Source organism: Vipera ursinii, assembly GCF_947247035.1.
Source record: "Vipera ursinii genome assembly, chromosome: 2".
Lineage (NCBI taxonomy): Eukaryota > Metazoa > Chordata > Lepidosauria > Squamata > Viperidae > Vipera > Vipera ursinii.
The window spans coordinates 170727342-170748518 of NC_139513.1; the positions used below are offsets into that span (position 1 = coordinate 170727342).

At 43.2% G+C, this 21177-nt stretch overlaps 1 protein-coding gene across 1 annotated transcript in view; it reads left to right on the plus strand.

Moving 5' to 3' along the window:
- The window catches only part of HUWE1 (HECT, UBA and WWE domain containing E3 ubiquitin protein ligase 1), a 101247-nt gene that overhangs the window by 76394 nt on the left and 3676 nt on the right, over window positions 1-21177 (plus strand). The window contains exons 50-75 of the mRNA XM_083356717.1: window positions 69-217; window positions 819-894; window positions 1376-1474; window positions 1738-1871; window positions 2178-2349; window positions 2658-2886; window positions 3093-3271; window positions 3919-4008; window positions 4096-4247; window positions 5296-5341; window positions 6098-6376; window positions 6984-7242; window positions 7332-7465; window positions 7566-7786; window positions 8685-8973; window positions 9073-9175; window positions 9727-10273; window positions 12315-12927; window positions 15596-15717; window positions 15823-15979; window positions 17136-17268; window positions 17357-17559; window positions 17747-17874; window positions 20063-20159; window positions 20618-20773; window positions 20858-21103. Coding sequence (XP_083212843.1) covers window positions 69-217; window positions 819-894; window positions 1376-1474; window positions 1738-1871; window positions 2178-2349; window positions 2658-2886; window positions 3093-3271; window positions 3919-4008; window positions 4096-4247; window positions 5296-5341; window positions 6098-6376; window positions 6984-7242; window positions 7332-7465; window positions 7566-7786; window positions 8685-8973; window positions 9073-9175; window positions 9727-10273; window positions 12315-12927; window positions 15596-15717; window positions 15823-15979; window positions 17136-17268; window positions 17357-17559; window positions 17747-17874; window positions 20063-20159; window positions 20618-20773; window positions 20858-21103 — 5013 coding nt within the window. The remainder of the gene's footprint in view (window positions 1-68; window positions 218-818; window positions 895-1375; window positions 1475-1737; window positions 1872-2177; window positions 2350-2657; window positions 2887-3092; window positions 3272-3918; window positions 4009-4095; window positions 4248-5295; window positions 5342-6097; window positions 6377-6983; window positions 7243-7331; window positions 7466-7565; window positions 7787-8684; window positions 8974-9072; window positions 9176-9726; window positions 10274-12314; window positions 12928-15595; window positions 15718-15822; window positions 15980-17135; window positions 17269-17356; window positions 17560-17746; window positions 17875-20062; window positions 20160-20617; window positions 20774-20857; window positions 21104-21177) is intronic.

The window sequence follows — 21177 nt, forward strand, 5'->3', positions numbered from 1 at the left end:
TGCTTCAGTCAAGTCAGTTCAGAGGATAGCAAAGTCAGAGGATAAGCCTCACTTTTTTCGACTTTTAGGAGAAAGTGGAGAAACAGAAGCCCCCGAGGAGGACCATGACGTTGCACAAGCAGAAGTAGCAGATGGTGACATCATGGATGGCGAAGCAGAGACTGATACCGTGGTGATTGCAGGACAGCCTGAAGTCCTGAGCACACAAGAGATGCAGGTATGAATGCTAGGTTGTAAAGGTGTTCCATGTATGTATGTATGTGTGTATGTGTGTATTTATTTATTTATTTATACATACAAAAATGTGGCTGTAGGCTTTTAAGATAAGAAATGTGGTGCAGTGTGGGGTTCATTTGAATTCCTGCTTATGTTGACTTAGGTGAAGTTTGTCTTAAATTGCATACAGAGAAGAATAAAAGCGAAGATTTGCGATCACCAAATTCTTTTGTAAAAGAGCATTTTCAGCCAACGTAGCACTTCCAAAATTCCCAAGCCAAGCGGCCAACAGCCATGGAAATTGAGAAGTGAAAATCCCGTCATAATAGAATGTTCGCAGGTTGGGGGAAGAGAGCTTTAAATGACTGAATAAAACCTGGACTGAAATACTTCACTTTACACCAATTTCCATAGTCTTTCCTTGTCTTTATTCAGATTGTGATATGTGAAGCAGGGGTGGGACTGCTAAGTAGTTTCTACCTGTGAGGGAACAACGATCAGAGAGGTTCTAAGATAGGACAGTGCAGCTTCTCTGGAGTTTTAAAGCTTATTAAGGTATGTGGAACTGGATCTCACTGATGTTCCCATCTCTGTCTTCCTAGGTCGAAAATGAACTGGAGGATCTGATTGATGAATTACTGGAGCAAGACGGTGGCTCAGGGAATAGTACTATAATAGGTGAGAGCAAACACATAATTTAACATTAGGGTCATCAGTTAGTACCTCAGGGTTTAACGTGTCTTGCTTTATTTTCCTCATGGGTAATCTAATGGAATCATTTCAATTCCACATTGTATTATAGAGAATTCTATCTTCCATGAGTGGCCATTCTTCCATAGAGAGAAAGATTGCTGCTCATGCCGTATCTTGGCTGCCATTCTTCCATGCAAAGCACAGAAAATCTGTTCTATAGTTGGCAGATGCCAGTGCTCTCTATTCTCTCTTTAGAAACATTTCATTTCTTGCTCAGGGTGCTAGGCAGAGGCAAATGCATTCATGACATTGTCATCAGTGTATTTGTTTTTAGTTACCGCATCACATCAGAATCATAATGGGTATTTATAGATAAAACGGACAGCTCTGGCATTCCTCAACAGAAAAAAAAAGCTGTTGACTCATGATTCTGCTAAATCCTGTGCTCTACCTTTGTGTCCTTCAGTGGGACGAAGTGGAGAGGATGAGTCTCAGGAGGATGTGTTGATGGATGAGGCACCTTCCAATCTGAGCCAGGCTTCCACACTACAGGCCAACAGGGAAGGTGAGGCATTGCCTAAACATGTATCTCTAGTCATAAAAATGCCGATAGACATCCTTCCAGTGGGGTTGGTGCAGTACTGGAGAAAAGAAACTGAACACTACTATATTTTCAAGATTTTTTTTAGAAAGCAGAAAGATAAATATTTCTGTAATCTTGCTTCATAGGGCTTTTCAAATTTGAAAAAAAAAGAGTTTGGAGAATCTCAGCAGAGAAATAACTGGAAATTAGCACAGGCTTTATCTGCACTCTCAATTCTGTTCTAGATTCTATGAATATCTTGGATCCTGAAGACGAGGAAGAGCACACCCAGGAAGAAGACAGCAGTGGTAGCAATGAGGATGAAGATGACAGTCAAGATGAGGAGGAGGAGGAGGAGGAGGAAGATGAAGACGATCAGGTAAAGGCACTGGAGAAGAGCGAGCACAAAAGCCTACTGCCAACTTACTTTGCTATCTTCACATTACTGACTAGTATGGAATAACAAGGATGGATAATTAAAAGTTGCTGGTTTTTGCTAGTCTCAAGAACTGTTAATAATGCCTGGAATCTGTAGTCTGCTTTGTGTGCAGTTAAATTAAGAATTTTGCTGATTAGAATTTTCCTTGGTTCAAAGTAGAGAGCATGATTTATGGGGAAATGTGAAGGGATGGATTTCAGAATCCTGGATACCAATTGTTGATTTTGATGTTTGCTGCTCTTGTAGGATGATGAAGAGGGTGAGGAAGGTGAAGAAGAGGAGGATGATGACGACGGCTCAGAGATGGAGTTAGATGAAGACTATCCTGATATGAATGCCTCCCCGCTGGTGCGTTTTGAACGCTTTGACCGTGAAGATGACCTCATCATAGAATTTGACAACATGTTCTCCAGCGCCAGTAAGAATTCTGAAACTCAGAAGCCATAGGATATTGATGATATTCTAGAACCTGTGAGAATTGGGAAGCAAAATCTTGATGGCTAAGAAGCTGTTTTTCTTATTTTGGAATATAGTATTCTTCCTGTGTTTTGACCAGGCTGATGAGATGAATTGGAAGTTACAAAAACAACAAGAGTCATTTAGAAACCTGTATGATGTTACCTTTGCTAAACCTGGGTCTGACCAATTTTGTAACTTAAGGAAATCTCCCTACTTAAAATCTTCAGTCCCATCTTGATCTGCTAACTCGCCTATTTTTATTCCTAGCGGATATTCCTCCATCGCCTGGCAATATCCCTGCCACTCACCCCCTTATGGTGCGGCATGCAGACCATAGCTCTTTGACTCTGGGTAGCGGTTCCTCTACTACTCGATTGGCGCAAGGCATTGGCCGCAGCCAGAGGACATTACGGCAGCTGACCGCGAATACGGGCCATACCATTCATGTGCATTATCCAGGCACCCGGCAGCCCAACCCACCTCTCATTCTGCAGAGGTGAGCTGAGGAGAAAGAGAGGAGCATAATGGAAACAGTGCCGAATGTTAATAATACTGGAAATATATCGGTTTCTCATTTTCCAGTCATTTGCTTTAGAAAAGAGTGGCTTATTTGCAGTTTGTTCCTTCGTTGGATCATCCTTATCCTAAAAGGGTGCAACATCTGCTTCCTAACGCTTTCCAATTACTGCATGTCATCTTTAGATTGCTGGGTCCTTCAGCAGCTGCAGACATCCTACAGCTAAGTAGTAGCCTTCCCCTGCAGAGTCGAGGTCGAGCTCGCCTCCTGGTAGGCAATGATGATGTGCACATAATTGCTCGCTCGGATGATGAGTTGCTGGATGAGTTCTTTCATGACCAGAGCACAGCTACCAGCCAGGCAGGCAAGTCTTCAGAGAACTAATTGCTAAGGCTTTGGAACACTGAAATAATTTTGTCTTAACCAGAGTTTTGAATAACATCAAGTTCTCTATAACCTAGAAATCCAGCATTTGCAAGCTGGAGGGGGAGGGGAATTATTATTATTATTATTATTATTATTATTATTATTATTATTATTATTATTATTATTATTATTATTATTTTAAAGAAGCATTCTGGTACATTGATATATCTCAAAACACTCCCTGTTCTTGAAAGCTGTTCTCTAGCTTTGATTGTATCAATGCTATCCATAACCAAGTCACAGTGAAACAACATTGATGCTTCGGGAAAGCTTGCTCCAAAGAGTTTATGATGTTAGATTGATTGTGTTAATTCCTCAGAAAATGCTTTTTAGAAAAATGCATTTAAAATTTAGGAAATAGCCCTATGCATATTCACATATACGCAAACTTCATTTAAGTTAATGGGATTTACTTGGCCCACATTCATAGGTATGCATTATTCAAGTGATAGCAAGCCTGCCTTCAGTCTATATGAAGCCTGCCCCTCCAAAATGTTATTTTTTGATAACGTCAGTTACTGAAAAGAGTGAGGGCTGCTGTTTGGGTTCTTTCAAAACCACCATCCCTTTCATTCATTTCTTTAGGAACTTTGTCAAGCATCCCAACTGCCTTGACACGCTGGACAGAAGAATGCAAAGTCCTCGATGCAGAAAGTATGCACGATTGTGTTTCAGGTGAGCTAATGAGTAGTTCCTTCCTTCGGAGAGCGTCATCCTCCCTTAAATTGACTCTGCTTGATTGGAAACCTTTCCTCCGTTCAGTGGTCAAAGTTCCCATTATCAACCACCTGGAGGCCCTGAGAGATGAAGAGCTAGAGGAAAGAAGAGAGAAAAGACGCAAGCAATTGGCTGAGGAGGAGGCCAAAGTGTCAGATAAGCCCAAAGATTCAGAAGACAAGGAGCAGAATCCTCAGGTTGGCAGTCAAACTTGACTATTTGTGAATTTTCCTTAAGGAAGGCACCCCAAAGAGCAGGCTTTACACTTTCAAGGCGCCTTTTCTAGCTGGCATGGCTGCCAAAGTTGGTTGAAGAAGGATCAGCAACTGGAAATACGTTTGGTTAAGTCAGCACTTTATATTGTAGAATACAAACAACCTCTGTGTATAAAAGGAAGGGAGTCTTGGCCCTAACGGTTTGTTGTTTCCAAGTGACTTTATTCCAGAATCATCACATTTTTTTTCTCCAAAACACAGCCCAATCCCTACAGCTCTTTTCTTCTTCTTTATTTAATAAGGCTTACGTTTCAATTCAGCCACAAAATAAAGGAGACTGATTTTATTAAATATGATTGATAATGAAATACTGTAATTATTACTTGGCAGAAGTTCCTGACAGCAGAAGGGCAAATGAAGAATTTAATTGAACAAAACAGGAAAAATGAAATACTCTAATAAAAAATAGAAATGATTTCAGTTACCTTTCTATGAATCTGAATAATATTCATGCATTTTTTTCAAGAAAATATTTAGGTGGCTTACTAAGTATTAGCATAACTTCAGTTGATTTTGAACAGTAGAGAGAGTGCCTTCCAGCATATGGCAGTTTGGGAGGGGGTTCTTACTGTGAATAATAAAAATACTAAATATTTGATATTTGTAAAACTGTTTAAGAAGAATAATTGTTAATTAAAGGGGATAAAATAGCCTTATATTCTCTGCATTTCTTTTCATATGCATTATATTTTTGGATTTTAGGACAGAGCTACAATTATGGCTCTGTCTTTTTATGTGTTTAATATGTAGAATATGTTTACTAGCTTTTATGTGGAATTGTCCTTAAATCTACTTTACAGGACTAGAAAAAACACAGATGGAGATACTGGGTGGGAATTACACAGTCTCCTTTCTGTCCCAAAAAAAAGATATAGATTAGCATTTTCCTACCTACATTGGTCTTCAGAGCCTGAGATGGATGGATTGAATCCTGCATCAATCTGATTTTGTATGTTTGTTGCCTCTGTAGGGACCAGTGCCACAGTCAAACAGTTCAGCTGAGCAGAATCTTCCAGGTAATTTACTTTCTTCTGGATGTTTGATTGGTGTCTTATTTTCCTCCCACAGTTTAGCTCAAGCAAATGCTGTTCCGGGGCCCCCTGGGATGAGGTAGTAGATTGTATAGTTTTAGGGTCACACCCGGTCTTGGAGATAACTATACAATCTACTGTCTTTCCTATGAGGATTCCTAATTCCATCATGCCACCATTGCCTACTTTGAAGAAGAAGAAGAAGAAAAATGTTACTGAAAGATTTACATCTAACTCCAGCAAGGAATTGGGAATCAAAGCCCCCGAATCTGGATGCAACACAGGAGATTTTGTTGTTGTTGTTCTTCCATTCCTGGGTTTGTCTGGGGTGTTTGCAGTAGGATAGTGTATCTTACAAACTGCGCGCTTTGAGTAGAGAAATTCCAACGAGGATAAGGGAAGGATCGTCTATAGTGCAAACAGTAGAAATAATACTTTGCCTTAATAGTAGGCCTTTGTGCTTCTCGCTCCTACCAGGGTGAGGTAGTAAGTTGTATTGTTGTGGGGTAGGGATTTGTGCCCCAAATCAGAGATAACTATACAACTTACTACTTTCCCTGTGCGGGGTACAGTACCCAAAATTGTATTATTATTTTTTCCCATGCACTTGAGGTTTTTTTTGTGTAAACTCTCGGAGCTTTGATTCACTAAAAGGGGTGAAGCCAAGGCCCCGTTTGAAATCCTCCTGCTGCTCACCAGGTTGGGTTTTAAGCCAGCCTCCCTCCCTTTCTTGGCTCCCAGATGGTGCCACCCATCCCGACGGCTACCCCACAGTCTCAGCTGCCGCCAAAGACACCTCGGCTGGCCCTAAGCAGACTCTGGTCACATTGGAGAACCCCCAGCAGCAACAGCAACAGGCGACAGGGGCAGGAGAGCTCCCTTCGGAGCTGGTGGGGCAGTCCACTACTCAGGCTTCTGGGCAGCTGCTGATGCCAGCGGAGCAGGAGGACTCGGAGCCCGGGAGGCTGAGCACAGACGCTGAGGCCACGCAGATGGAGCTTTCACCTGCCCCCACCATCAGTAAGTGGCCTTAGGCTTCGCCCTGCCGCCAGGGTTGCCCCTTTCTGTCCCTTGTACGTACCTGTGTAATCGTCTTTCCTCCCTTTCTCCAAATGTTCAGCGTATTTATTTCAAGGGTTTATGTTTACATTCGGGTATGTCCGTACGAAATTTTAACATACAAGGTGAATGCCTGTGTAATAATCCCCACTGTGATATAATCTTGGTTATATCAATCTTTTTTTAAGTGTTCTTTGTTTTTAAAACCCAGTCTTTTCATGGAGGAGTGATTCTCAAATGATATGGGGGGCCCAATTTATTTGGATTAATCTTCTGCCTTGATAGCTTTTCCAGGCCAGTTCTGCAGTCTGCCACTCCGAAGTCTTTTAATACATTACAGCTAAAATGTGGCATTGTTTCGTGGAACGGAAAGAATAGCTTCTTTCAATTCAACCTGGTACTAGCAATCTTGATTAACAACAGATTTTCAGTCCAGTGTTTCAAGCAATATTCTGTCCTAATTTCTTGGAGAGGACTTCAAATCCCAGAAAGCTGTGTTCTTCTGTGAATCTCCGTGAGAGCACTTGAGTTCCCTGCCCATAAACCTTTGTCTTGATTTTCCCATCAGCTTCGCTCTCTCCAGAGAGAGCTGAAGACTCAGATGCCTTGACTGCTGTCAGCAGCCAGTTGGAGGGCTCACCCATGGACACCAGCAGCCTGGCTTCGTGCAATCTGGAAGAAGGCGTAGCAGAGACCGGTGGAGCTAGCACTGTGGAACAAGCAGGCACAGATGCTGTGGTGGCAGCAGCAGATGCAACCCAACAAGGGCCAAATGCCCATACTGCTAGGGAGGGCCAGCCTGATCCCAACCAGCAGGTGGATGATGGGTAAGGGCCAGAAATTAAATATAGGAAGGTGACCTGTTTCATTTGTGTTAGCTCTGCACTAATCGTTACCACTCTCCCCTGCTATGCAGCTCCCCGCCTGCATCCTCCTCCGAGAGCTCTTCCACCAGAGATTCAGCTGTAGCCATTTCTGGTGCTGATTCTCGAGGCATCTTAGAAGAGCCACTGCCTTCGACCAGCAGTGAAGAGGAAGATCCTTTGGCAGGTAAATGTTACAGGAGCGGAAAAGATAACAACAGTGGGTTTATAATAATTAACTTTTCTCTGTCACGCCAACCATTGTACCTAATGTCCCTTTTCAACAGGAATAAATCTTCCTGAAGGTGTTGACCCATCTTTTTTGGCTGCCCTGCCTGATGACATTCGACGTGAAGTGCTGCAGAACCAATTGGGTATCCGGCCTCCTGCTCGTTCGGCCCCGACCACCACTGCTACAACTCCAACCCCTCCTGTGGTGGGCAATCCTGGTGTGACAGAAGTCAGTCCTGAGTTTTTGGCTGCTTTGCCCCCAGCTATCCAAGAAGAGGTATTACTGTGTACTTCTTAAGGGTAACACAGATTTGAAGCAATTAATTCACAGAAGTAAGAAGCTGAAGCTATCCATGCGGTCCATCATATTGCATTGCTTAAAATAGGATCGTGTTTACCTAAATCATTCTTTAGTCAAAAATATAGAAAACTGATGGCAGAAAAAGTCCTGGTGGTCCATTGAGTCTGCGCTTTGAGGTTTTTGTTTTCTTTTTAATTAATTATTATTTTTACTTTATTTTTTGAATGTTTGTTGCATGGTGGACTATCCTGAGCATGTTTAAACTCGGTTACTGAGGACTGACCTTGCTGGAAGTTGGTTCCTTGCTTCCACTTCTCTTTCTCTGAGCTTATTTGCCTAATTCTCTTCTGTCAAGTCTCCAAAGGAAAGGAATTCCATGCTTATCCAAGTTTGTGGAGTCTATTTATGAAATAGACATCCACAATTGGTCTTGCTCTTTCTAATGTTTTTAATCAGAATACTAATGCAGTGATATCGGAATCAAGCTAAAGTAGTCCTGAGAAACATATACAGATATTCCAATTGCTAGTTATTTCATTAATATTTTTTTATAAGGTCTTTGTTAGTTAGCTTTTCAAACATTGTAGGAGGAGAGCCAAAAAAACAGGACAGTACCTTTTCTGACATCTTAACTTAAAAAGCATAAGTTTTTGTGACCTGCAAGTCACTGGATCAGCTGGTGCACTAGCCTTTCATTTATTCATACTGGATAATTGGTATTTTAAACTTAGCTGTTTTAGAGGACATATGGTTGAAGAAGTGCTTTGCTTGTAGAAACTCACTCTGTATTTGGTTAGCATATAAGGAAAGTATTGGTTTCTATATTTTGATCCTGACCACGCCCAAACTTTTGAAATCTTTTTTTCTATTCCAGGTGTTGGCACAGCAACGGGCAGAACAGCAAAGGCGTGAGCTTGCCCAAAGCACGAGCTCAGACACACCCATGGATCCAGTGACTTTCATTCAAACACTGCCATCAGATCTGCGGCGCAGTGTGCTGGAAGACATGGAGGATAGTGTTTTGGCAGTCATGCCTCCTGATATTGCCGCTGAGGCACAGGCTCTGAGGCGAGAACAAGAAGCCCGCCAGCGTCAACTAATGCATGAGCGTCTCTTTGGCCACTCTAGCACTTCCGCCTTGTCTGCTATTTTGCGTAGCCCCGGTAAGGCAAGCTGTTCCTGTTTTGTCACCATGTGTTCTTTGGTTTATTAGGTCTCGGCTCTTGATTTAATTACTTTCCTCCCCTTTTCACTCTACCCAGCCTTCACAAGCCGATTGAGTGGAAACAGAGGTGTCCAGTATACACGCTTAGCTGTGCAAAGAGGAGGTACCTTCCAGATGGGTGGTAGCAGCAGCCACAGCAGGTACTGGATTTTTCTGGAGGAGGGATATCCCCTCTGTGATGAACTGGATTTGGTTTGAATCGCAAAACTGAAATTGTAATAATTGCTCCAAACTAGTTATGCCGCTAACATGGAGGTGGGCTTAATTTGAAGTCTAAAAATTGGAGTGGCCGTGATCTTGCCTCCAGAAATAAGAAAATACCTGTACTTGGCCATTCCAAATAGTCCTGCTTCACCGGGTAAGCTGAAAGACAGACTGGGTTGGTTTGACAATAAAGAGCAGAGCTCTATAGTTATAAGAACCAGCAGCCTTGAGGATAAGCCCTTGATTCAGTATTTTGTGTCAAGCAATAACATTCGATGTTAGCAGAAACTTGACAATTTGATTCAAACTTTAATGGATTCAGACTCATTCTGGTTAACAGACAGAATGAGCATTGACAGGAAGTTATGACTGTCTATGCTGAATGAGTCTTTGCTGGAAAGGGTTTCTTTGGGACACCTTAAAGAATTACCTTGTGTTTTTGGAGTGTGGCATAAACCCCTCTGATATTTGTGTCGTTGCTTCTTAGACCATCTGGCAGCAATGTAGACAGTCTGCTGCGCTTGCGTGGACGCCTTCTGCTGGACCACGAGGCCCTGTCCTGTCTGCTGGTCCTGCTTTTTGTAGACGAGCCAAAGCTGAACACAAGCCGGCTTCATCGGGTGCTGCGGAATCTTTGTTATCACGCACAGACGCGAAACTGGGTGATCCGGAGCCTACTTTCCATCCTGCAGCGCAGCAGCGAGAGCGAACTGTGTGTGGAGACACCCAAGGGGACCGTTGCACCAGATGACAAAGGCAAAAGGGCAGCCAAAGGCTGCGGTCCGGACAGCCGGCCACTTGACCTACTGCACAAAATGGAATCCAAAAGCTCAGGGCAGCTCTCTTGGCTCTCCGTTTCCATGGATGCAGCTCTTGGTTGTAGAACCAACATCTTCCAGATCCAACGAGCAGGAGGCCGCAAGCACACGGAGAAGCACGCTGCTGCTGGTTCCACGGTTCATATACATCCACAGGCTGCTCCGGTGGTCTGCCGCCATGTTCTTGATACTCTCATCCAACTTGCCAAGGTGAAGGCAAGAGATGTTTACTTTACTACTTTTGACACTTATGAGTAAAAGCTTTTTTTTTTTCCTTCTCGTTTTGAGGAACACTTAAAAGGAAGTAGGCCAGTTTGTCTTAAGAGAAAAGATTGAAGAAAACAAAATTGCACAGTGAAGAAACCAAAATTAATTCCATGTGTAAATCAAGATGACGAGGCTGATTTATCTATCACAAGGAAGTAGATGTAGCAAAAATGCAACAAATTCCTAAACAGAAAACAGTGAGCTATACAGCTATGCATACATATGTAATAGTACATCCTATTTACAAGATTTAAATTCGTCTTGTCCATTGGTGTGCTAAAAACCACAAAGAGAACTAATTTTAATGGGGAGGAGTGAAACTGTAGTTTGTATTTCAGTATTTCCAAGCTGCTTTTAAAATTCTTAGGGTTGAAGAATGAAACACGAGTAACTTTACTTCTCCCTTGTGCTTGTTGTGAAGACCTTGACCCAGTGATTCTCAGTAAGAATTGTCCTCGTTATGGGTTGATTTGGCCAGAATTCCATTACAGTAGGCTGCAGTCCCAATAATTCTGTTCCTCAAAGTCCATGTGCCACACTAGCAATACAAAAATACTGTGGTCTTTTCTGATCCTGCTTCTTTTATCCCAAAGAGTTGTGTGAATTTAAAGGTAAAATATGTGGAATGTGCAGCTTTTTTTCCTTCAGTGGTAGAAGCTACCCTGGATGGTTTCTCCACCTACCTGCTGCGGTTTCAGGATATTGGTGCTTAAGTCTTTTCAATGGGAAGGTTTACCCCTGTTCCAGGTCTGCCCACTACAAAACATGGTGGTTCCACAGAGCACTATTTTTATGGATCTTCCTTATATTACCGATTGTATTCTGCATTTATTTACAATGAATGAAGGTCTGTTGTAAATTTGCTTTATGTCTTTCCAAGAGGAGCTCCAATTAATCGGTATTCTTCCCGGTTACTACAGGGTAAGAAATATTACTGGTATTCTAGGCAAGGAGCAAGAATGCTTATTGTAGTGAGTAGACTGGTTTTGTTCTGTACGTGGAACGGCAACTGCTGAGTGGTAGTGCTGTCCGTTCCTTTTTATTAGCTACCGTGGACAATAAGCTGTAAACGCACATTGTACACATTTTAGAGGTATATTCTGTGTTTTGTGCTGCTAGTTAAACACACAAGATACTTCCGCTACAAACTCAGGATATTTATTACTCATAAATTTTCAATCGGGATAACACAAAAGTATGCGAGAGATGTAAACCTTTCTACTTTAAGTGTTGTTGTTGTTTTTTTAAAAAAAGGAAGCACATCATAGGTTCAGAGAGGATCCTAAGAGTAGACATTGTCTAGTCCATGAATTAGCTAGGTAAACCAAAGTCCCATATGGACAGTTTCAAGAAAGAAGTCAGAACATAGTTTGCAGCTGTCCCCCGATACCACTTTGACTAATTTGCTAAGTCAGGCTTCTTTCTTTCAACTAGTTGGCTTGACTTCCTTTGGTCTACCCATCAGAATATAAAACCTGCTGTTGGTTCAGGACCTTGTCTAACTCAGGTTCTGGGTTAGCCAGGCCAGCCTGCATTTGCATCTCCTCAAATGCCTCTTCTTTCCTCTCCCTCCCCCTCCCCTCCCCTCCCCCGGCCAGGCGTTCTCTTCTGTTAATTCCTGCCAAGACAGGTTAAGGATCTGTCTGGTCAGGCTCTCCATGTTCTGAATCTGAAGAATCAAATTGATCTTGTAACATTGGGGCAGTTAATTGCTTGTTTATTTTATTTATAAAATTTATAGTCCACCCATCATACCTCAAGGTAACTCTTTTTCCCCACCAGAACCTAGAGAATCTAGCCTTCGAAGATGGCGTATGTATGTGGGGCTTGGGGGAGGTTAGTTAAAACCGAGAGGATCCTGTTGTTACATTGTGAAACCAGATAGGAACAACTAACAATCTTTTAAGATTGAACGTGGACTGCCAGCAGGAATTCAGAGGTCCTAGAAAGAGGTTTAATTCCCCTCCGTTTCTTTCCCCTACCTTTACAGGTGTTTCCCAGTCACTTCACACAGCAGCGGACCAAAGAGACCAACTGTGAAAATGAGCGGGAGCGTGGTAATAAGCAGTCGAGCAGCCCTTGCCCAGGTCAGACGGGCACAAGCGGCATTTCCACAGACTTCTGGGACTTGTTGGTCAAACTGGATAACATGAATGTAAGCCGCAAGGGCAAGAACTCCATCAAATCTGTGCCTGTGAGCTCTGGCTCGGAAGGGGAGAGCTCCCCCTACAGCTTGGAGGCCTCTCCGCTGGGCCAGCTGATGAACATGCTGTCGCACCCAGTGATCCGACGGAGCTCTCTGCTGACTGAAAAGCTGCTGCGCCTGCTGTCTCTCATCTCCATTGCTCTTCCTGAGAACAAGAACGCCGCCGCGGCTGAGGGGGCCACCAGTTACGTTGTTCCGAATGCAGCCAGCACCCCAGCCCCTGCCCCTACCCCGGCTCCCACTCCTGCCCCTACTCCTGCCCCGCTCCCAGTCCCCGTCCCCGTTCCTGCTTCTGCCTTGGCAGCGGCAGCTGTAGCTGCAACCGCTGCCTCAATCGCCGCTTCTGGGGCTGCTGCCACAGTAACCACCGCGTCAGCCCTTCCAACTGCTGGGTCCAGTAAGTCCTCTCATTGGGGGAGGGGAGGGGGGGGGAAGAAAGGGAAACTTAAATCTAGTTTTGCAGGAATTATAAGGGATGCTTAGGCCTCACTCCCAGCCGCTAGGACTCTTCACCACTGACCGTGACATTTGAGAATACAACAGAACGATACGTATGTTGTCTTGTGCTCCAAAAATGAAAAGCAGAATATAAATCAAATAGAATAAATGAAGGATGCTAACTCAAGAGGAAAACAAAAATGAAAATATTTTGACTTTTTAAGCATAGGAAGGAATGGAAAAGAACCGCCCTAAAGTAGAGTTTTTGTCTGGTAGAGAAAGAAAAAGAAAAATTCAGTGCCCAGGAAACACACACCCTGGGAAACACACAAAATACTTGCCTGGCTCCCAGCATTTACATCCATATATTAATTATGTTTACATCATAGATAGAGAGAGAGATTTAAAAAAGAGTAATCGTGAGTTGCATACACACCTTTGCTCAGCATAGTAACACTTCTTTTTACATTTGACCTGCTTGAACAAAATAACTGCTCCTAAGTTGAACTAGCAGGTCCACCATTCCTCTGCAGCAAAATGCAACAGTATACCCAAGAGCGCGAACAGTGTACAACCCTTCTCCCACCTCCAGAAAAAGAAAGATATAGGAGAACCAGCACCGAATCTCTCTTTATTGCACTCTGATGTCTCCATAGACACAAAAACTGCAACACATCGTGCAATGATAAATATCGAAAACATGGCAAACAAGCCAACAAACTTCCTCTCTTTTTTTTTTCAAATGCAATGTCAGATACCAGTGAAACCAAATAGAGAAATACAGAAACCTTTTTTTTTGCAGGGAAATGATACTGTTGATGTCTTGCTAACAGTTTTTTGCTTTAATACTTTTGGAAAAGACCCGCCCCCTTGGGAAAAGTTAGGTTTTGGTCCTTGTTTTTTCTGGGATGTTATTGAGGGTATTATCTTCCAAAAAAAAGGATTATATTCAGGCTACATAACGAATCGCTTCTAATCTTAAGCAAGATTCAAGGTTTCTTGCATCTTTTGAGAGAGAAGAGCCTTTACAATCTGCAGGCTAATTTTGCCTGATGAAGACCATGGTCAGGATGGACTGGAGTTTCTTAAGAAGTTTGATGAATCAGCATAAAGTGAAGATAACCATTGTTTTTGCAAGACTGTATTGATCAAAAGTTGGAGTGTGAAGAATGATGTGTATTATAATGTAGCCCCATTATAGGCACCCATCTTGAAAATAATATCAGTTAGCAATGAAGTGGTCCTGAGCTTCTCATGCCTAATTTACAGTGCAGACAGTATTTTAGCTATATCTTGCCTGAGTTAACTGAGGGCCATCAAATCTTTACCCCTTCATTTGGAGATAAGCATAAAGTTGCCTCAGTTATAACCAAAGTGTTCTGGATGCATCTACTTTTGAAACATGTTCTCTTAAAGTGCTGAACTTTCTATTTCATTGGATTTAGGGCAGGGGTGTCAAACTCAATTTCATTGAGGGCCAGATCAGCATTGCGGTTGCCCTCAAGGGGCTGGGTGGGTGTGGCCAGGGTGGGCGTGGCCTACTGGGTGGGCGTGGCTAGAGTGTGTATGGCCTACTGGGTGGGCGTGGCCAGCTCTACATCATTGGCATCAAGGGTGCCTATGGGGGCCTGGGCAGGAGTGGGACAGATCTGAGGGTCTCTGGCAGAAGGAGGGTCTCTGGGCCAGGGCCAAGGCAGTGGGGACCGTTCCCTCACTGTTTCCAGGATGGCTTTGCGGGCCGCATGAAACCACTTCGCGGGCCGGATCTGGCCCACGGGCCTTGTGTTTGACATGTCTGATTTAGGGGCTTGGTGTTTCAGTTAATCCATTATCTCTCCTTCAATAGCAGTGTGGCTCTTCTCTCTTATCCTCCTTTAACAGAGGTAGCATGTCAGCTGTTATCTTGATTAAGATGAGGCTGAAGATCTTTTTTATTAAAACTTGGTCACAAGATTGCTATTTTCTGGATGGTAGGAGAGATTATTTTAGCTGTTGCCTCACATCCCACAATCTTTTGTTTATTCAGTCATTCTCTGGTTTCTGAAGCTTGTGGACACAGCTATCTGGTTTCAAATATATCAGTATAGACAACATGAAAGTTAATATTTTAAGAGAAGAGGAAGCTGAAGTTTTTCAAGCTGAAAGCTGTAGTAAAAATACTTTGTTATATTCCGCTTTCACAGAATTGCTATGAATATGATTATGTCCTACTTTTTCCCTAAAAGCTCGAGAAGTTGAACAGGGGGTGGGGTGGGGGGTGACCTCTCAGGTGAGCCATATAATAATTATTGTGTGAGGCAGGGTGGAGTAAGAGTTAATGACTTGTCCACAGTCACTGTGCATAGTTGAATAGAGACCTGAACTGGGGCCTCTCCATCTGCTGTCCTGATTGTCAGTCTATTAGCAAACAGGGCTTGACTGGGAAAAATATGGATGGTGGAAGGGATCTCTGTTTTATTGGCTTCTGCAATGTGTTGGGGGTTTCTAAAATAGAAATGGGGGGAAGTTTAGTAGAGGCTTGCACATAAAGTATAGAAGATTTAAATTCATCAGTTGTCAGCTCATTCAGATACAAATAAGTTTAAATCCAAGATGACATGGATTTTGCATGTGGTCTCTCTTTGCAGCTATTGCAAAACCAAGCAAATCTCCAGCTAAGGTGGGCGAAGGAGGAGGTGGTGGAGGTGGGACTGATAGCAAAATGGCAGCTTCAGGCCTAACGGAGAACCAACTTCAGCTGTCCGTAGAGGTGAGTGACAACAGAGTGATGGGAGTGGCCACATAACATATCAAGAGGTGGGAGTAGAGGCTGAAACATCCTGCTCTATAGCTAAACACTCTTTTCCTCTGCCAGGTGTTGACATCCCACTCTTGCTCAGAAGAAGGCCTGGAAGATGCTGCCAATGTTCTCTTGCAGCTGTCGCGAGGTGACCCAACCACACGTGACACTGTGCTGAAGCTCCTGCTTAACGGGGCCCGGCAACTGGGTTACACACTTTGCAAACAAATAGGTAAATACCTGTGTTGGACACACTGTAGATTAAATGCCCAAGTCTTGTCTTTTCCTTTGAGCCTTGCAGTCCAGAGATGAAGCCGGAAAAGGGGCTTCTTTAAAGAAACAGTGTGGTGCTCCTGATGTGCAAGTTTAAAGTCACATTTGAGAATACACTGTAGCCAATATTTAGAGTGCTCTCTCCTTGCAGCCAGGATTGTTTCAAAAGCTTTTTCTTTTTGCTGTAAATTGAGATAATCCTATTAGAACTTCCTCGGTACAGGGAACTGCACTCTGCAGGTAGCCCCTGCCTTATTTAGTGACCACCTGATTTTACAACTGTTGGTAAAAATAGCTTTGTGAACAGTCCTCACATTTACAACCATTTGCAGCGTCTCCACCTCAAATCACATGAAGTTTCAGTTAACAAAGCATCTCTCGATGGAGTTGTGAAGGTCCTGATTATGGTTAGTAAGCGAGAACTACCTGTATGGGCTACTATCAAGAAGCTATCTCTCTGGACCTGTGGCTTCTTTAAAAAGGGACCATTGCTTCAAATGGAAGTGTGATTGCTTGTGGTTTAATGGATTCAGATTTCTTTCTGGAGGCCAAATAGATCAATTCCATCTTTGGTAATGCCAAACCATACTAAAATGATAGAAGACATCTTAGTGAATCTGTTCCTTGGGAGTCTTTGGAGGTTCCCATTGCTTCAGAATCCAGTAGCAAAGTTGATCATAACTACCTTAGGGGATATTACCTGTAGGAACGAAATATGGTTTACATCCAGGATCACAGATAGCCTCCTGGCCACTCCCTCTGATGTGATAGAGATCATCCGTGAGTTCTGATTTTGCCTTATCCTCGGTTATTTTTGACATGTGAAAGGAACATTTTTAACAGCTGCACCCCAGTTGTGGAATTGTCTTGTCACGGGAAGGTTGATGAATCCTTTTCATCATTAACTTTCTGTTCCCCGACGCAAGCGTTTTCTGTTCAGGCAGGGGTATTGTTGTCTTGGTTTTTATGTTGGTATAATTGCTGATCTTTTGATTCTGTTAAGGTAGCACTTGCAGATACGGTTCACAGTCTCGCATACTTTTTAATAGTGGAGATAAAGACATATTCTCCTGTGGCAGCACGATCAGTTTCAGCCCCGAATTCTTTCTTTCCAGGCACACTGTTGGCAGAGCTGCGAGAATACAATTTAGAACAGCAGCGTCGGGCGCAGTGTGAGTCTCTGTCACCAGATGGGCTCCCAGAGGAGCAGCCTCAGACCACCAAATTGAAAGGCAAGATGCAGAGTCGGTGAGTCTCCTCTAAGCTGGTCCTTCTCCCCTTGTGTGGAATGTACTTCGCTGACCTTTCCCCTCTCCAACCCTGTGCCCTCTCACAGGTTTGACATTGCTGAAAATGTGGTGATTGTGGCCTCGCAGAAACGCCCCCTGGGTGGTCGGGAGCTCCAGCTACCCTCAATGTCTATGCTGACCTCTAAAACCTCCACGCAGAAGTTCTTCTTAAGGGTGCTGCAGGTCATCATCCAATTGCGGGATGACACACGCCGCGCCAACAAAAAGGCAAAACAGACAGGCAGGCTAGGTATGTTGGGCAGGGGGATCAATCCAGGCAGACCCTGAGGTTGCATCAGGCATCTGCATTTCAGAGTCCCCAGTCCAAAGCTGAAATTGGGTTGAATCCCAGTAGACGGAGCTAGTTCTTCATTGTTTCTCTTTCTCTCTCTCTCTCTCTCTTTTTTTTTTTTTTTTTTTTTTTGGTGTGTGTGTAGGTACTTCCGGTCTGGGCTCAGTTAGCAGCATCCAGGCCGCTGTTCGGCAGCTGGAGGCTGAGGCTGACGCCATTATACAAATGGTACGTGAGGGTCAGAGGGTCCGGAGGCAGCAGCAAGCAACAACGGTTAGCATGGTGCCTGTGGCGCTTGTAGGCCACTCATTTTGTTTATTTGAAACAGCTTTTTTTGTTCTTTTTTCTCATCGTTTCTCCTTTATGGCTATCTGCTCTTGTCATCAGAGCCTCTTTGTGCAGTAGAAAGCTTCATCACATCAAGACAGAGAGAAGGCTTGCAGCAGCAGGCTAATAATTTAGGAGCATTGGCTTTTGTAGCTGACTGACTGACTGACTTTTTAGAGTTGACAGAGTTCTTGCTTCAAAACTATATTTCCATAATGTCTTAGCAAATTGTGTCCTTAGGGTGTTTCATACATGCACTTACTCTTGTTTTGTACTCTTAACTGTCTCAACATGTATTTCGTGTTCTCTTTCCTAAGTGGGGAGGTCTCTAGCCTTTCGGTGGCTTTAGACATATTTTTGCTAACTGTAACTTATTTATCTTTTGTTGAGTGTTGAGAGATCTGTAGTGCAATGGAGAAAGGCGGCAGTACGATATACGCTAGTCCTCTCTTTCTCAAGTCACTCCACTATGATAGAGCTTGTTCTTTCTTGCTGTGAATAAATTAATCATACTGTTATTTCTATATCAGATTGTAACTTGAGAATGTAATCGTATCAGTTATTTTGTTTTGTCTGCTCATAGTGGGGAAGGTTGGACTATTTGCCAAAACAATACAAGGGAGCTCTACAACTCGGGTGGCAAATAGCTTTGGCAGGATCAGAAGAAAAGAATGATTTTTGAAATTCCAGCAATTTTCTTAACCCCATTTGGTCTAAGAGTATTATTGGCTGAGAGATCAGTTTGGCATATTTCCCATTTTTGCTTTTTGATTGTTGAATTTATTAAATCTCTCAAAAATAAAAACAAAGGTAGGCATTAGGGTTACCTTTTAGCAAATGTGCAAAAAGCAGTAGCCAGTAACCTCTGCTGTGCTCTTACCTGACAGATCACAAAATAAAATGCTTCAGAAGGATTCAAGTTTACTAACACATTCTAGGATTTAACAGAATACCCAAAACTACTGGAGCTGTTAGTTGAATATATGATTTATAACCAGAGTTGTGGCGTACCGTTCTCTGGTCTTCAGCCTTACTCTCTTTTCTAAATTCCAAAGCACTCTGATTGAAGTGCTTCACTGTGAATGAGCAGATAATCTGTGGTAGTGCTAACTCAATTTAGATCCAGCAACTATTTTGTACATCCACAATGTTGGTTGTGGAGTAAAGCTGAGTTTTTACTGGCAGCAATTGTACAGCCTAGCTTAGAACATCACATTCATTGAGTTACAAAATCCAAACTCTGAAGGGCTGTGCATAAACTACTAACTGCTGTCTTTTGCTGCCTTTCAGAGATACAAAACTGCATTTACTTCTGAGTTTTAGCAGCTAGAAATAATTCATTACATAACAGACATAAGACTCGACCTACATTGGTTGAATACATCTTTTATTTATGTATATAATAATAGCTGATGATACCAGATATGTGAAATCCTTGATCCACTCTCTCCAGATAGTTGATTGATAATTGTTTGCATCTTTGAAACCCTAATTCTCTAACTTCACAAGAGGTTTTCCTACATGCTACATTATAAATGCTATTCTAGAAAGAGATGAGCCTCACATGTTGGATTTTTTTCAGTATAACCAGGTCTACTAATCAAGCCACGATTGGCATAAGATTATTGTTTATGTCTATTGTTAGATAAAGAGTAGATAGAGTCAGCAGTATATTGAAGCCAAGCTGCTGCTTTTAGTACAACGTGTAACTTCGATTTATATGTTCTCTCCTGCAGGAAAGGCCCTGATGACAGTATCCCACTTTTTCTCGCTGCTGTCCTTTGCTTTTATAGACTTCCTCATTCATGTGCATGCAAAACCTTTACTCCAAACTATGAGGGATCAACCTTCATGCATTTCATGCTGCTTGCTTTCTTTCTATCCTCTACTTTCGTAGCAAGGCCTTTTTGTTAAATTTTCCTCCTGCAAATTTTAGCTTGTGTGCAGTAGCATGATTAACCTCTTCTGGTCTTTGTGGTGGGTGGGAAACTTGGTAGTGCTACCATGTACTATGTGATTCCATTTTCTATCCTGTCTTGGGAAAGTGATTGGGCTGACCGCCCAACGCTTACTTCCCCAGTAGTTCTAGGAAGACTGCAGCATTTACTGGTGTGTCATTTTTTCCCCCCTTCAGTCGGAGTCAAACCAGGCAGAGGGTTCTGTCAGGAGAGATGAATCCCCAATGGATGTGGATCAGCCATCACCCACCACACAAGACACCCAGTCGGTTGGTTAGTATCGTCAGCTTGGGAGATCAGTCGGTGGTTGCCATTAATATGGCGAAATAGTTACATCTTAGAATGCCAGCAGTGGACAATCTGTGCATGATCCTTATTTGCACTGCCCTGAATTCTGTTGACATCGGCAGCTCACTGCTGAAAAAGTCAAATAAGAAATGATTACATTCTGATGTTGGCAGAAAACACTTCCCAGTTTCCATACTGTTTTACTGCAATGGCCCGTGACGCCATTGTTTTTCCTTAGCCACAGAAAATATAATTATTTTTTTCTCCACCAGGGCTAGGTCAGAAGCAATAATTTAATTGCTGTTTGTCCCGGACATAGACCTTTTGTTTGTTTGGTGTTCTAACACATTGCGTGTCACAAATCTAGAGTATCTCAGGTAGGAGGGGGAGACTGCTTTTAAAGGCACAATCTCTCTGGACTCAAAACTTCCTTGTTTCCACAGTGTTGGAAGGGTCCCAGCAGGGTGAGAAAGAGAAAGAAGAGCGTCCTCCAGATCTTCCTTTGCTCAGTGAGCAGCTTAGTCTGGATGAGTTGTGGGACATGTTGGGCGAGTGTCTGAAAGAGCTGGAAGAATCCCACGACCAACACGCTGTGCTTGGTAAGGTTCTGGGCCGCTTGCACGTGTCCAGCTAGTTTAGCCCTCACTTCCTGTTGCGGCTTATTTCTTCTTCTTTCCCTACAGTGCTGCAGCCGGCAGTGGAGGCCTTCTTTTTGGTGCACGCGACAGAGCGAGAAAGCAAGCCGCCAGTACGCGACACTCGGGAAAGTCAGCTGGCTCATATCAAGGATGAACCCCCACCACTTTCACCTGCCCCACTGACTCCAGCCACACCCTCTTCCCTTGACCCCTTTTTCTCCCGGGAGCCTTCATCCATGCATATCTCCTCCAGCCTCCCCCCGGATACTCAGAAGTTCCTCCGCTTTGCAGGTAAGCTCAAGCTAGGGCATACCCGATTAAGGCAAGAGAATTCATAAGAGATGGGTTGTAAATGGTGAAAACAT